The sequence below is a fragment of the Cryptococcus neoformans genome, chromosome 3, assembly GCF_000149245.1.
Source record: "Cryptococcus neoformans var. grubii H99 chromosome 3, complete sequence".
NCBI lineage: Eukaryota > Fungi > Basidiomycota > Tremellomycetes > Tremellales > Cryptococcaceae > Cryptococcus > Cryptococcus neoformans.
The window spans coordinates 906648-921490 of record NC_026747.1 but is presented as its reverse complement, the minus strand read 5'-3'; the positions used below and the strand labels follow the sequence as shown (position 1 = coordinate 921490).

Below are 14843 nucleotides of genomic sequence, written 5' to 3'. Positions count from 1 at the left end.
GAGGGTTAAAAACCAACCAGAAATTATATATATGATGGGTTCTTCTTTCGGTGATACTCTCATCATCTTTTCTTCTGCGGTCTGTCTCCATCACGTTTTCAGGCATTTTTCTTCTTCATCTATAGTCTCTGTCTCTGTATAGACTTCATGCCAATGGTGGTCCGGTTGGTACAGTGAATAATGGTACAATGAACATGGTAAGCGATACGGCGAACGAAGCAGCAGGCGACATGGGGGGAAAGGAAGTGAGATGCCTATAAGTGCATGAAGAAAGAACCTACCAGAAGATAGAAAATTAATCATATCGGAAGAAGCTCCAGAAGCAGATGAGGAAGAAGAGATTCGACGCACGGACGAAGATGGAACCGTCGTACGTAGAAAACAGCTGAGAGGCGTAAAAGTGAGCTGTTGTTTCAGCATATCGATCGCGCAGCAGCAGCAAAAAGGAGCGCGCTCTATAACGCTTGAGATGGATTGGATTGGATTGGACTGAACTGAATGTATGATGATGAGGGACTTATGACGTAGACTAGCTATACAAGATACCCACGTCTTGGGAATCTCAACACCTTCATGCTTCTATACTATGATGTATCGCATCTACACACGCGCCTGTATGGATCCTTAGACCCTACGTTTTTACTGGAACATTCCGTCCCTTCGCTTCTCCACGACAACCTCCTCCCAAAATCTCTTCAGCAACCTCCGCACAAGATTCTGGTTCCTTCCTACAAGTATGTTTAACAAACTCAAGACAATGATCGCAATCATCCGCATACTCCTACGGGGAAACGACGATAAATACATGGTATCTAGACCGCCATCGATCCTCCTGCCCTGGCAATATCATCTAAAACCCTCTCTTCCTCTTTGCCCTGCTGCATCAGCCTCATCCGTAAGCTGTTCATATCATATTGCTGTTGGAGGTAGGTCTTCCTGCGGAGGTACTCGGTCTTTGCTGGTTGTCACTGAACCTATCATTGTGATATGTTACACTAGCTTCCCTAGAAGCCTTTACTCGCTCTTTAGCTACATTCTTATCGGCTTCCCGGTCTCGATCTGAATCATTCCAGCTTCCAGAAGTTCGGCAGGAGTTCTAACCCTTTCCCAATTAGCCATAAGTATGCTTTCTTCTGTGAAGTTGATCGGAAGGGCTGCTTCCCGACCGAACATGAGATAGGGTGGGGTGTACTCCGTAGATACTCTAACAGTGGTTCGATCAGCCCAGAGCGCATAATGCAGATAGTACGGCCACCGACTAGCCTGCCAGTTCGGACATCTCTTGAATATCGCCTCTTTGATGGGCCGATTGCCTCGTTCGATTACTCCATTTGCAGCTGGATTATAAGAACTGGTAACAATATGCTTCACTTGGAACTTCTGTAGTTCGTCACGTAATACCATTTTTTTTTATTTCTGGAAACGCCTGACCCTTCAGAGTTTGCGGGACGACGAAACCAGGAATCACCTGCATGCTCTTGCGAAGAGATGCAGACAAATACATGATCTCCAAGTTCGCCGTCGCCCGTCCTCGCGGTCATCTGCGACGCCTCCAATTGAGTCTCGTAGGTCAACCAGTCCTTCTTCGCCGTCTCCCACTCAGCCAGCGCTTTTGAAATTTTATCCGAATGGTTTTGACTCCAACAGATCAATCGAGCGGTTTCTGCAGTAAGAAGCTCGAGCTCCTCATTACAGCAATCTCGCCGGCGTATGCCCTTGCAAGGCAACGCAGATAAATATGTCATCTCCAAGGTTGCCGGTGTCCATCCTCCTGCCCTGGCAGTATCATCTACCGCCATATCCCTCTTCCCCGCCAAACGCGCCCCTGTCCTCCGGTTTTCATGAGTTGACTTGGAGGAAAAAACGCCGGCAGCCAGGAGAGCATTGATCATGGCTTCCCGCTCAGCTTTGTAAGAGACCGGTTTTGTCGGATCTCCAACTTGGCTCAACAGGGGAAAGTCGTACCAATCTTTCCTCTCTGCCAAAAAAGGGGAAAGAGGATTGAGAGGAAGGAGGGCGGTTCGGAAGGATGTTGAACCTGGCAAGATATAAGCTAAAGAAGCACCATGAAATTGACAACGCGCACCGAACGAATAGCTACGCGGAAAGACCTCAGACAGGACAAGCGAACACGTCTTTGGTTCGTGGCATTGCACCATACCGCGCCAATGCCTTTGGATTACGCTTGCCCGCTCTAGAATGGCACCGACAACTTTCTCGATGGTATTTCCTAGAAGCATAGTGGCATCGTGACGAAATGACAGTGCGTAGTCGGATCTAAATTGCCGTTGGCCCATCGTATAAGTCTCGGTTACGTCTTCTCTTCCTCTTTCTCAGGCCAATAACCCGAAAATCCATAGCTCGAAGATGTCCTGCAATTTCCTTTTTACAATCCGGCAGGGCTTACGTCGGCTTCATGATGCTCTCCTACTTATCAACCCGCCTTAGGCTGTGGCGAGGCATATCCGAAACACCGTATGTACTTGTCGACGATATGATGTATGGTACTCTTGGATAGGAGCCGTTGTGCTGTATTGGCCTATGGGTCTCGCAAGTTTGAGATATACGAGCGCAAGTCACCACAGCAGCGCCCCATCGCAAACTGCCATGAGACCCAAACAGGTCTCATTGCATGTATGAAATCGAAGATATGTAATAACACTGCCACGGGCGTCGCTTCGCTCCAGTCAGCGTAGGATTTCTAGTCCAAGGAGCACTAGATGACCCTGGCTAATCATCGCAATACTTGAACGAGTGACAAGTGTGAGACTTCACAGGCGTAGCAGCAACGGTAGGCCCGGAGATGACAGGTAAACCCGAGGATTATCCCGCTGTGGTGTTCTGCCATCCATCTTTCCAAGTTAGGCCGGAAGTAGACCTCTTGGATTTTGCAAGCACATCTAAATGTCGGAAACGGCGGTATAGCTGAGCTAAGAGTTAACTGGTGTAACTATATGCATTTGCGAGGCGCCTAGGTTGGGGGGGGGGGGGGGGAGGAAGGGCTGGATCATCTTTGTAGTAGAGCCTCTACATATAATCAATTGAGATTGCAAAGGCAAAGAAAAAGACTAGTTATTTACCTTAAAATCTTTCACTTAATGTGCCCAATCTTCCTTTATCCTCGTTAATCTGCCCCTCTATGACTCAAATTTCAATCATTTCTGCACAAGCTCTGCAAACCACAGAAATGCTTGTAGGACTTCGCGGAAATAAGCTTCCCCAGGAGGACAGGAGGAAGTTGTAGGGACTGGAACGACCGGCTGCATGCTGTGCACGCTTAAAGAGACTCGACAAAGTCGCCTGGCTGCGAAGCACGACGGGAGCATAGACCCAGAATGCAGCAGTCGCTCGCCCTAACTTCTTCCAATCCTTCTTCTTCATGATGAAGTCTTTCTTGTCATGGTTTCTTAGTGACCCACCAAAATATTGATATAACAAAGGTATTATATTCTCGGATGCGAGGTGCATACAATCATTAGGGAATGATAATGGAAAGTTGATAACCACGAGTCTGGATCACGACTGATGATCGCGCTCAGCTTTCGAGGGCAAGGCAGTCATTTCGCTCAAATCTTTAAAGAAGGCCCCCTGGTCTTGGAGAGAGGAAGGCGGAGTGGGTGGTGATCTGGCTTGTCAGGCACGACGTGAGATAGTCGAAGTGGTAGGTAAGGAACAGTAGTAGTGAATTAGGCCTGTCGGATGACTATGACAGTGCAACATCCGACAAAGGTAACTGTTGGTGCGTTTAAAACTCATGAGCGGAAAGAGTGCCTTCCAAGACAAAGTGCCGACGAGCTCTTCGCGTGGAGAACTTGATAGCTTTCGTGTCATAGGTCCGCATTCCTACGGCCAGCATGATTAACTATTCAACCATTGAGAAGAAATAGGAGTTGGGATTATTGGGCCTTTTGGGGTTGACACAATGTGGAGGAATATGAGTCCTTCGATGTCGCCTCTGACACATTCGGAAGCGAGGTGGGTGAAGCTTGAGATTGTAAAAAATCGGAGGCCAGCTTGTAACAGTCTCTTTGTTGTACTGGCAAAATCCATCGGACGTAAAAATATCCCTCTCGTCAGAAAAGTATTTCACGCCGATTTTCTCGCCCTTTATCTTCACCTCTTTCTCGAGCGACGACTTGTATAGTTCACCCGAGCCTTCCCGTGCGCATCAAACCTATTAGGCTCCTTGCACAAGGAACAAAAGCCTTCTTCTGTGTAGGCTCTGATGGGGCGGATACATGGCCTAAGATATCGATCGTAATTGGTCAAAGAAGGTCGCCTAGTTCGGCTAGCGGAAAGTCGACATGCTTGAACCAGTAATAATTACCGCCCAAAACCTCGCGCGTTTCTTGGAACTTGGCTACTGTTTTGTTATACTAGATTTTTTGGTAATATCCCTTGATTTTTCAATGTCTCCAGGATCAATTTTATAGACTTAGGGTCATTGTCAGTCCATTCCAGACAAGACATAGCAACAATGAGTACTTACGGCCGGGTCCAGTTGTTTGTATATCCTCACGAGAACTTCTTCCATTGATTCATCCCCTTTCAGTTCCTTCTCTCTCGTCCCCGAGCTCTCAAAATCATCGCTACCTTCCTCCGCCGCCCCGTTATCACTCTCCTACATGGTGACCAAAGACAAGCCATCACCTTCTTTTTCGTCATCTTCAGAATTCGACACATCATCGGGGTCTTTACCCCGAACACTGGAGCGAAAACGAGCTGTGATATTTTGATATCGAGGATTAGACATGGACGGCTCGTTGTTGAATGCAACAGAGTTGAAGCGACCCTTGGGAAACAGATACCGGAGAGTCAACAATGGTGGTGTTTTCGCGTGTGAGCTACCTATGGCGCTGATCCGCTTTTCACATCGCTGCCATCACGTCCACGGTTTAGGATCCTCATCCCCCTAGATATTTATTACCTCATCATTATGTCGATAGAAACTTGAGCATCGGTCAGATACATAGCGGCGTACCTTTTGATTGGCTTCCGCCATGCCCACACCACCACCAGTTTCATTGCCTTCATGGGCACTTTTATTATGCCTCCAGCCGCGCCGCAACTCTCCTCCTCCTCGCTCCTCCTATCCATTACGTAATGCAAAGCTCCTGTACCGAACGACCCGTAGTAACACTCTATTACTACAACGTCGTACATATAGGAAGCAAGATGCGCTTGAATTGGCCAAGCCGGAAAACGGGTTGCTGGCTGGTTCCATCTCTCCAAAAAGGTTCGGCCATTTTTTCAATCAGGCCGAAAACTGGATCCAAAGCTTAAAATTGAAGCGAGTACGTTCCTATAAATCAAGAAGTAGATCTGAAATCGTGGAGAAGAGCGCATTATTACATATTTTGATATGAAATTTCAGTTAGACCAATTCATTGATACTGCAGTTCTGAACAGACATATGCATACAAGGGTCGATCATCATGTAACCAAATCATCTCCCATCATAAAACCAGCAATGTTCACGTTGCATAGCACATACGATCCTACTTCCTCCCGTTGCCTTTTTTCCCACCCCTAATGTTTTTCTCCTCCTTGCCACCTGGTACATTTCTGGCAAATGACACCCTTTTAGCCTTCTTCGCAGGGGCGACGGAAGCTTCTGAGATACGACGCTTCTTGGGCTTGAAAGAAGATGGAGATGGAAGTCGGAGTTCCGGCTCGGGAGAAGATCCCGACTCAGAGGGCTCTGTACCCTCCGAAAGTTCGAGAACTTCCCCTTCATCTGAGCCAATAATGACGGGCTCATCATCGAGCTCATCGTGGGGTTCATCATCGGAGGCGGACGCACGTTCTATGCCGTCCTCGTCCTCGTCTTCCTGCTCCTCGTCAATCTCTTCCTCGTCATCAATCTCGTCGTCGTCGTCGTCGTCGGAGGTAGCAGTCATTATCGCGGTATAGTCATCGTCAAGGATAATCTAGCGAGTTTAAGTCAGTTACGTCGCTGTTTCTCTTGGCCGAACACTTACTTCACGCTCATCAATCTCCCCGCCTTTGAATCTAATCATTCCCTTACTACTTTCCTTTTTCATTTCCTTTTTGCCTCGGCATTTTTCAAGTATTTCAGTCATGTCATACTTGTCAGTCGCGTTAGAACCGTCGACATCCATCTTGGAAGCAGACGTAGAGGAAGGCAAAGAGTAGTAAGGGAAGTTGTTGTGTGCCCAGTCACGCAGAAGAACACGAGCGGCTCCTTCTAGATCGGGTTCGCCATGCTATCGCCGGTAAGCAGTACTCGAACCTAAGGATATCTGTGCTTACCTTCCTGATTCTTTGTTGGGCGCGGGCAAGACCAGTCAAAAAGGCTTCCAGATCACCCTTCTCAAAGAAGGGGATGTTATAAGCCAACATCAAGTCTTGGTGGTTGGATCTTTCTACGATGTAGCTCACTGCACAGTCGTCAATCGCTTCTCTTTTTACTGGAACGCCTTGTTGGGAAATTTACCTAAAGGGAAAACATCCTTAACTCTGTCTACGCGGCCTAGATTTCTTCTTAAAAGATCCCCGGAGAGTTTAGCTTCAAGCCTATCCCATTTTTCCGGATCTTGTTCATCTTCGTCTTCGTCTTCATCTTCATCCTTCTCATCTTCCACCGGCTCCCAACCGGGAGTGTCGATGACCTTTAATTTCAAACCATCAACATCTATCTCGACCTCGACAGGTGTTTTCGTCGTAGGTTGAAGAGACTTGGCTGATTGGCCGGATGGGATAAGAGGGGCAACAACGCGTCGAGACTTGTTGGCAGTGGAAGGGACAAGAGAGTTGAGGATAGAAGTTTTACCAACAGATGGCAGCCCCATAAGGGCGAGGACCAGAGGCTCGTCACTCTTTCGGGACTTTTTCTTCTCCGCAGACCACTTTTTAGCTGCAGCAATAAGTTGCTCGCGTCCGAGAATGACAGAAGGATCCAAGAAAAAAGATGGTCCCGGGTCTCTGGATGACGATGGGGTGGGGGGTACAGGAAGAGCAGATTTGAAAAGGAACGTCGGGATATCAAGTTGGGAAATCCACGACTGCAGAACCTCTCGAGGTACAAGATCGATTTTATTGATAATCAGGATAATCCTGCCCTCGGTCTCCTTGACGAGCTTTTCAATATACCCACTTCTTCCACCAAGGACGTCCCTCGCGTCGACGACCTCACAAATGACATCAGCTCGGTCCAAAGCTTCCTGAAGAGTCGGTAGGGCAGTGTCAATAAGTTCAGGAATATCGAAATCCTCAGAAGGAGTCACGACAATCGAAGAGGTAGCGGTGAGTGGAACACGATCCAGAACGGTACGACCAAGAGACGATACACCGGGCGTATCGGCCTCGTCCTCGGCACCGGTAGACTTTTGAGCTTTGGCGGCTTCTCTACGAGCGATCTTGTCTTCTTCAGACTAAGGGAGTCTCATGAATAATGTGCCCAACGATTGAATGTATGACATACCTTGCGCTTCTCTTCAGCGATTTCGGCAAGCACTTGGTCCTTAAAAGGGAAACTGTTAGGGACACCAGGATCGGCCTTCTTTTCTACTCGACAAATGGTATTAGTTCATTGGAATAGTATTATTTCAGAATACTAGACCCACTTGATTTCCAAGTCTGGTCCTTCTTAGAGGCCTTTCTGTTCTTCCTTTTCTGCTCAGCAGCCTTTTTGGTGATCTTGGCTCTGTCTCGTGTGTTTTGACGGTTCGATGTCTCTGTGGCAATAATGAGTACTACAAATATATAATCAAGGGCCCCTTCCGGACTTACTCTTCCTTATTCGAGGCATTTTTGCGGTTGATGGACTTATACAGAAATGCAGATGTCTTGTATCTTGACTGTCAACAAAACCTTTCCTCACAACAATTCTCGGAAATCTGAGAAATATTCTTCTTACGTAATATAACCCCCGCAACACTTGTAATTCCCGCCACATTCGGCTTATTGCCGCGTGATATGTGGCTACCATTATTACTGTATCATATTGTTAATTAACTATTGTTATCTACTTATCCACTTATTTGCTATTACTGATGATTGATGAAGACGACCGGGGAAAGCCGCTGCGTGGGTTGTTTGTTGTTCTTCCTCAAGCGCGACTTATTTTCGTCAACAACAACCACACAAATCACCTTGGTCTGCGCAATGGCAGCAGCATCCGTCCCAGGATGGGCAACAGACGAACTACTGGAAGAATGGCCAGAATCGTCACCTTCGCCTCCCCTTGCACCATCAAAACTTCCGTCAATTCCTCAGCCACAGGTTAATTTCGATTCTGTCCGGGCAAAGCGTGGGTCTCTTCGCATGCTAGGTCAAGCCGCTGCCAGGCCACTGCCGCCTTCACGCAGCAACAGTAACGTTTCGGTATCCAACGATGGTGGACCGGGCAGAATTGTATCTGGGCATGTCGATGGTGGAAGAGGGCATGTCTCAGGAACAGGCCTTGACGTCGGGGTAATATCACCTCCATCGTCAGTGTCCTCGTCAGACGGGCGAGAGACCCTTCCCGCTGGGACATTTGTAGTGAAAGACGGAGTGGAAGATGACCGAGGTGCCCATCTTGCTAAGAACAGAATGGGTCCCAAAGACAAGGATATTTTTGGTGCGCTACCTCTTGAAAGGATGTTTGATCCCCCATCACCCTCTGTCGCGGCGTCTGTCACCGACACACCTCGGCCTTCAAGCAACCACGCTGTATCCCCTGAAGTATCTAGCTCAACGCCAGCTCCGAAACCGTCGGAACCTCTTCGGAAAGCGTCACATCAGTATGCTCCTCTTAATCCGTCTCGATTAAGCAAATCTGTCACACCATCGTCTAATGACTCCTTCACGACCACCACGTCCACTGCCCCGTCAATTGTGGCCTCTTCATTTGTGAGCTCAAAGGAAATAGAAGCTGATGACTCCCTGCTCCAAAATTCGACCGTCTCAAGAAGGGAGGACGATGACTCGGCACTGTACAATGCTGTTGCCATCGTCCAGCAGGATAATGCGGCTCAATCAACGCTCAATGTAATGCAAGAGCCTCCATCACAGTCAGAAAAGATGTCATCAAAGTCCCCAATAGTCCAATTGCAGGACTGCTCAAACTATCCCTTCACTTTTGAATCCCCTCGTCAGTCGTCTTACCAAAGCGCGGGTGATCATTCCAGTCGGATGGGAAGCCCCTTCAATCCCGAAGCGGAAGCAGCCGTCGAAGGCCCTTCGCATTCTACTCTTAATTTCCGCTCTAGGTCTTGTCAGCCCGAGCATACAAGTAAAGACCGCTCCCTCCCAAATCCCCCACTACGACTGTTTAGGAGCACTTACGATACTTACACGCGTGAACATCTCTCCGCTCTCGTAGACAGTATTGCTGTCGAACCATCCCCTTCACCGCCTGATACTCACAGCGCACGACTGAATGATTGGTCACCTTCTGTAAATCGCTCTATCTCCCCATCTCAACCAGCCTCTTCAACCCACTTCAATTCAACATTGTCAAGCCCATCCGATGCTCGCTCATCCAAGAGACTCAGGCTTTCCCCTGCATCACCTCCTCCACAAAAGAGGCCACTCAAGGACTGGGGCGCACAGGGAAGAGAAATGATGGACAGGTTGCGAAACGTGGAAGAAAGCATCGATGGAGTTAGCTTGAGTAGGTTCAGCGGAAGCGACGACCAGGGCGTCGTGGGTGAGTTTGTGTTCCATTGTTTGTCGTAATTCAACAGCTAATCAATCGGACAGGTGGACCAGTACACTCAGATTATGTCAACCATTCGCCTTCGCCGTCCCTCAAGGACGATCCCAGTATTTACTCTGCACAGCATGCCGAAGTCGATCCTCCAAAACATCGTTCTAACCCTTCAACCTCCTCCTCCGGTTATCTTCGAGCTGCGGAGGACATCATGGCTCGCATTAAGTTGCGCAAAGTATCGGAATCTGCTTCGGATAGCCCGGTATTGTGTAACGATCAACAAGCTCTCTCGCCATTCGATGACAACCGTGTATGGGAAGAGCAGGCGAACCAGTACGCTAAATGTGCTAAGTCCAAGGGCAGAAATAGGACGGCACCCAGCCCTAGGCGCATGTTAAGACATCTAAGTGCGTCTGAGGAGATCAAGCGGGTTGCAGATGAAGACAGCGCGAGCGACGACGAGCAAATTCACGATGAAGCGAACCTATCTCTCCGACGGTGGCCAGAACAAAGAAGGCCTACCGATCATACGTTACAAGCGAACAGCAATGGTTCGGGTGGGCAGAGCATATCTCATCTCCCACATTTCACAGCTGACGATATCAATCGCTATATGTCTTCCTCCACCCACGCAACCTCTACTACTGCCTCGGCATCATTCGTTAAACATCGCGGCCCCCGAGTAGCCCTGAGTCATGGTTCTTCTTCAGCCATGCGTATGATCCGTCCGGATGACGTGGAGGGTGTAGTGCCTGATAAAATAGGCAAGATGAGATATGACAGGATTCAAATGAGATGGGTGAGAGAATTGGGCCCTGTGGACGAGGCCGATGAGAGCAGATTAACCGGGAGTGAAGAAAGTGTAGATGTTTTTGCGGGGATGGAAAGTCTTCCAGGTCAGCTTGAGGGCCCAAGCGTAAGCAGTGGTCGGATGCCGGATCCCCACTGCCTGGACGAGTCCCTGCGTGAACATGAACAAGAAATTAAAGAGAATGCCGATGACGAGCAAAGTGGGGTAGAACAGCGCGACACGAGAAGCTCTGTTTCTATCACAGGCCACAGGGACGAAGATAGAATTGAAGGCTGTCCCGACTTGAACCCTAGTGAACTAGAGGCGGACGCTGCATCTGAGCCTGTGCATGTTATCGAGGAATTCAAGAAACGATCAACCCCTTCGTCAGTGACAAGTGCATCTCATCACAGTACAATACATCATATGCCTTCTTCACCATTGTTAATGACTCCCACACCTTCCGTCTTCGCCCCAAAACCCATTCGATCAGCTCTCCGCAACGCGGCAACACCTGCAGATAAGCCCAAAAAGCGTCAAGGGTGGTCTGACGAGGCGACTCCGGGGCTTCTTGCATGCGGCACCACGCCTGCAACTAGCGGCAAACGAAGTGTCAGCTTTTCTGATGGAAAGAAGACTGGAAAAATCATTGATCTAGAGGTGGAGATGCGAACGACAAGATGGCAAACATCTACAAAGGAAGAATGCGCCGATTTATTCAAGAGGGAACCGACTGATGGCGATAGAAGCTTCTTACCCAGTGCCAGGACAAGAAGAATTCAAGGGCTCTTAGATGACATGGGAGAACTGAGTAGGTCTATTGAAGTACTGACTACGCAGCCAGATCACTTATATTTCTTTCTTAGCTTTGGATGACGAAACACCTTGTAAACCTTCATCGCGACAGATTGAGGATACTGATCGTCCATTTTCTCGAGCATCGTTAACCAGTTCACCTGACTCCCATTCAACTATATCCACTCGTTCTTCTCGTGTGGGCCGCTCTTTCACCTATCCTTCTCGCCATGCTGGAAATGCAACTTTCCTTACGGAGTGTTCCTTTGGGATCGCCCATGATAAGCTGGTGGAGATAATTACAGACATCGAGCCCTTCAACCCCCATTGGGACCAGTTGAAAAGTATCAATTTGAGGGGCAAAAAAGCGAATAGTGTAGCCAGGTTAAAGGAATTCTTGCCTAATTTGGACGAGATCAACTTGTACGTGAGAACATGACGTTGTGGGATGAGGGCCAAAACTTACGCATTTCTGTACCAACAGGGACGACAATGCGATTGGATATCTAAGTGGCATACCCACGACAGTACGAACTTTACATGTTGCTGGTAATCTGTTGACCAGTTTGACCGCTGTAAATCATTTAAAAAATTTGCAGTATTTGGATATTTCTAGAAACAAACTTGACAGCGTTGCCCGTAAGTCTATTGCTGTTCACAGCACTCAAGCTGATCGTATTCGCAGAACTCGGTTGCCTCATTCATCTCCGAGAACTCAAGGTGGACGATAATGCCATTTGCGACCTTGAAGGTATCATGAACATGGATTGTCTAATCAAATTAAGCTGCGTCAACAACAAACTAGATATGCTGGATCTATCGGCCGCCAAGTGGTCAAAGTTGGAGAGTTTGAACTTGAGTAATAATAACATCGCCATCATCAAAGACTTACACAGGCTGAGCTCCATCACTTCCATCAATCTCGGTACGTCATCGAGTTATCCGAAAATCACTTGTAGCACTTCTTCAAGCTAATGATTTTACGGCAGAGGGGAACAGACTGTGTACCCTTACTCCTCAGATAGCAATGCCAAGCGTTAGGATTCTACGGTTCAGCGATAACGACATTGCGTCCTTTGATATATCTCTTTTCCCGAAGATACGAACACTTTACGCAGATAATAATCTTCTTTCACACCTGGGCCGGTCAGAGCACTCTCCTCCGAGTCGATTGGAGAACCTCTCACTTCGTAATCAACGCGTTGCCCCTCTTCACCTCAATTTTATTGATTTGGAAAATGTTCGGCGACTATACATCTCGGGGAACGCCTTAACCGAAGATTTTTTCCCATGTCGACCGCTCTATTCCCTCGTTTATCTAGAAGCAGCTGCTTGTAAGATGAGTCAATGGCCGCAGGATTTTGCAATTAATGCGCCTCACTTGAAGATGCTCAATCTCAATTACAATTATTTCACCGACCTTAATGGCGTGAAGGGGCTGAACAACATGAGGAAGTTGACACTGGTTGGTGGAAGGCTTGGTGGAGAGGAGGCCAGGAAGGGAGATGGTAGGGATGTCATGGCTGGGCTGAGAGGTTTGCAGAATCTAGAAGAGCTCGATCTAAGGTACGTAATTCGATTCCGAATTTCGATAAATATGGGTCTTCTCACCAATCACTCAGGATGAACCCTTTCACGTTGAGCTACTACTTCCCCTTGCTGCTTCCTTTGTCATCTCCTTCTTCAGTGATTGATCCTTCAACTCCGACAAAAAACAATCAAGATCGCAGCAGAATGAGTCAGATGTCGGCAGTCGCACCGGCAGCCTGGTCTACATACGACACCAGATTCAGGAAGAACCTTCCCGACGAATGGTACTCAAAACGTCTTGTCTATCGTGGACTTATAATGCAAACTTGTAAAAAGATGCGGAAATTAGACGGTATCGTGGTGGAGGATGGAGAGAGAAAGAGAGCAAATCAGCTTTTGGAAGCTGCTCTTGGTATTCGGAAATAGCACTTGACTCATTATATTCTGGTATGATTTTTGTAATTTTCGGTTTTGATGGCTCTATGACAGTCTGCCATGCACTATGCATGCTTCTTTTCAAGGTTGATGAAATAAATTCTGGACTACTGCATCACATAATGCAAACGATAGCTGCATATTCAATCCAACAAATATTACCCAATATATTTCACTTTACAGTGCTTTTAACGGATTCTAAAACACAGTCTAGTGAGCTGACTTTTTCCTAGAGTTGGGGGCAGAAGGAAGGTCGGGGTTGGGAAAGTCCTCAGTCATGTGTTCCTGTGATGTAATGATCAGTTACGAGACTCCACCAATGATACAGTGGTTGATAACTCACAGTATAGTACCTGTAGTGATGGCTTCGGCCGACCTTTTCAATTTCTTCCATCTCTTCGGCGGTCAAATCGGGCAAATGTTCCACATCCGCAAGTCCTTTGATCCTCTGCTCATTCTTGGAAGTCGTGACGGCTACGACCCCCTTCTGAAGAGTCCAGAGGAGAAGTACGGTAGTAGAGTCCAACTTTTGGCCGCTGTCCTTGGAAATGCGTTGCGCAATACGCTCAAGGACAGGCTTAAGAGGCCCACCGTCGGGATGACGGAGTACCGGAGTCAAAGGACCGTAAGCTTCAATCAGGATACCATGCTGAGCGGCAATCTTGAGGACCGGTTCGAGGTGTACAAGTACGTAAGGGTGGTATTCGAGCTCTGTAATCTACGTCAGCCCTTGTCTTATATTCACAAGTAGGGTATGTTGATGACCTACGGTTGGCAACAGGCTTAATTCGAGCCACCCTCAAGATAGCCTCCAGATCTTGAGGCCTGAAGTTGCTTACTCCCAAACTCACACCTTCCAAAGTACCGTCATGAACGAGATCCTCAAGGTATGTCCAGAACTGAGAGATGTTACCATCCTGCACAACAAATGGATTGTGGATGAGCAAGAGGTCAGGTTTGGTCTGGAGTCGGGCAATGGATGCCAGGACATTCTCCCGGATAGCTTCCTTATCGGTAGGGACCTTGCCGGAAACTGGTACATATGTAGTCAGTCAAGTCTCTCCTGATGCGCCTCGGAAACTTACTCTTTGTAGTAATCCATACATCCTCTCTCTTAAGACCAGACGCTCTGAAGGACTCGCCTGTGGCTTCCTCAGTATTGTAAGCCTGAGCGGTATCGATGTGGCGGATGCCAGATTTCAATGCGTGGATACCCGAGTCAATCGCGAGCTGCTGTTCTTTGTTGATACCACCGCTGCCGCTTCCCCATGCGAGGGAAGGAACAGACTTGCCATCGGAGAGTTTGAAGGTGCGGGTCATTATTGTGAAGTGTGAGAAACGGAGGTAAAAATGGGGAATGAGTGCTGCTGGATGTATATATACAGGCACTCATTGCCATATGGCGTGACGCTTAATATAAGTCCGACGTCATGTCCGTCAGCACGGATTATTTATTGAATAATGACTCAATCAGCAAGGACCGGATCGAGCTACGCACGCTGCCCTTCATAAACTGCGGTTATGGCCGGTCAAGCCACCCAAATAAAGAAGCTGTCTTATGTAAGCCCAGTTCCTGCATATCAATTCATTCCGCAGCGTCAGCGAGGCGTCGGCGGACTTTATCTCCGCTGCCTT

The 14843-nt window shown here is 48.0% G+C and overlaps 4 protein-coding genes and 4 non-coding genes; 5 read left to right on the top strand and 3 right to left on the bottom strand.

Moving 5' to 3' along the window:
* The first annotated feature begins 11 nt into the window (after positions 1-11).
* Positions 12-1260, top strand: CNAG_12280. The gene is made up of 2 exons (XR_001045501.1): positions 12-926; positions 1000-1260. It is a non-coding gene; the product is annotated as a hypothetical RNA (non-coding RNA).
* Positions 553-5295, bottom strand: CNAG_02719 (hypothetical protein). The gene is made up of 5 exons (XM_012192535.1): positions 4490-5295; positions 3081-4434; positions 2087-3027; positions 1260-2038; positions 553-1204 (listed from the first exon to the last, which is right to left on the bottom strand). Exons 3-4 carry the CDS (start codon positions 2295-2297, stop codon positions 1368-1370), a joined length of 882 nt encoding a protein of 293 aa, XP_012047925.1. The 5' UTR covers positions 2298-3027; positions 3081-4434; positions 4490-5295; the 3' UTR covers positions 553-1204; positions 1260-1367.
* Positions 4389-5371, top strand: CNAG_12279. The gene is made up of 2 exons (XR_001045500.1): positions 4389-4446; positions 4502-5371. It is a non-coding gene; the product is annotated as a hypothetical RNA (non-coding RNA).
* On the bottom strand, positions 5345-7812 carry CNAG_02720 (nuclear GTP-binding protein). XM_012192700.1 has 7 exons: positions 7753-7812; positions 7587-7697; positions 7445-7527; positions 6458-7394; positions 6274-6401; positions 5982-6227; positions 5345-5930 (listed from the first exon to the last, which is right to left on the bottom strand). Exons 1-7 carry the CDS (start codon positions 7769-7771, stop codon positions 5499-5501), a joined length of 1956 nt encoding a protein of 651 aa, XP_012048090.1. The 5' UTR covers positions 7772-7812; the 3' UTR covers positions 5345-5498.
* CNAG_12278 lies at positions 5538-7450 on the top strand. Its single transcript, XR_001045499.1, has 2 exons — positions 5538-6236; positions 6304-7450. It is a non-coding gene; the product is annotated as a hypothetical RNA (non-coding RNA).
* A 252-nt stretch (positions 7813-8064) lies between the features above and the next one.
* On the top strand, positions 8065-13350 carry CNAG_02721 (leucine repeat containing protein). XM_012192534.1 has 7 exons: positions 8065-9655; positions 9709-11259; positions 11315-11666; positions 11728-11882; positions 11929-12168; positions 12233-12809; positions 12866-13350. Exons 1-7 carry the CDS (start codon positions 8128-8130, stop codon positions 13197-13199), a joined length of 4737 nt encoding a protein of 1578 aa, XP_012047924.1. The 5' UTR covers positions 8065-8127; the 3' UTR covers positions 13200-13350.
* CNAG_02722 (aldose reductase) lies at positions 11330-14645 on the bottom strand. XM_012192701.1 has 8 exons: positions 14294-14645; positions 13978-14241; positions 13552-13919; positions 12855-13493; positions 12625-12789; positions 12431-12571; positions 11710-12381; positions 11330-11644 (listed from the first exon to the last, which is right to left on the bottom strand). Exons 1-4 carry the CDS (start codon positions 14526-14528, stop codon positions 13419-13421), a joined length of 942 nt encoding a protein of 313 aa, XP_012048091.1. The 5' UTR covers positions 14529-14645; the 3' UTR covers positions 11330-11644; positions 11710-12381; positions 12431-12571; positions 12625-12789; positions 12855-13418.
* CNAG_12277 lies at positions 13608-14774 on the top strand. Its single transcript, XR_001045498.1, has 3 exons — positions 13608-13895; positions 13960-14255; positions 14303-14774. It is a non-coding gene; the product is annotated as a hypothetical RNA (non-coding RNA).
* Positions 14775-14843: the final 69 nt, after the last annotated feature.

Bases quoted from the DNA above. Each gene is read 5' to 3' on its own strand.
- CNAG_02719 (XM_012192535.1), bottom strand. From the start codon at position 2,297: ATGGGCCAACGGCAATTTAGATCCGACTACGCACTGTCATTTCGTCAC. The intron at 2,039-2,086 runs GTGCGCGTTGTC...ATATCTTGCCAG, and splicing joins TCCGCGTAGCTATTCGTTCG to GTTCAACATCCTTCCGAACC.
- CNAG_02720 (XM_012192700.1), bottom strand. The intron at 7,528-7,586 runs GTGGGTCTAGTA...TTTGTCGAGTAG, and splicing joins GGACCAGACTTGGAAATCAA to AAAAGAAGGCCGATCCTGGT. The intron at 7,395-7,444 runs GTATGTCATACA...AGACTCCCTTAG, and splicing joins TCGCTGAAGAGAAGCGCAAG to TCTGAAGAAGACAAGATCGC.
- CNAG_02721 (XM_012192534.1), top strand. From the start codon at position 8,128: ATGGCAGCAGCATCCGTCCCAGGATGGGCAACAGACGAACTACTGGAA. The intron at 11,883-11,928 runs GTAAGTCTATTG...TCGTATTCGCAG, and splicing joins CAAACTTGACAGCGTTGCCC to AACTCGGTTGCCTCATTCAT. The intron at 12,810-12,865 runs GTACGTAATTCG...CCAATCACTCAG, and splicing joins CTAGAAGAGCTCGATCTAAG to GATGAACCCTTTCACGTTGA.
- CNAG_02722 (XM_012192701.1), bottom strand. From the start codon at position 14,528: ATGACCCGCACCTTCAAACTCTCCGATGGCAAGTCTGTTCCTTCCCTC. The intron at 14,242-14,293 runs GTAAGTTTCCGA...CATATGTACCAG, and splicing joins TGTATGGATTACTACAAAGA to TTTCCGGCAAGGTCCCTACC. The intron at 13,494-13,551 runs GTGAGTTATCAA...ATTACATCACAG, and splicing joins ATCACTACAGGTACTATACT to GAACACATGACTGAGGACTT.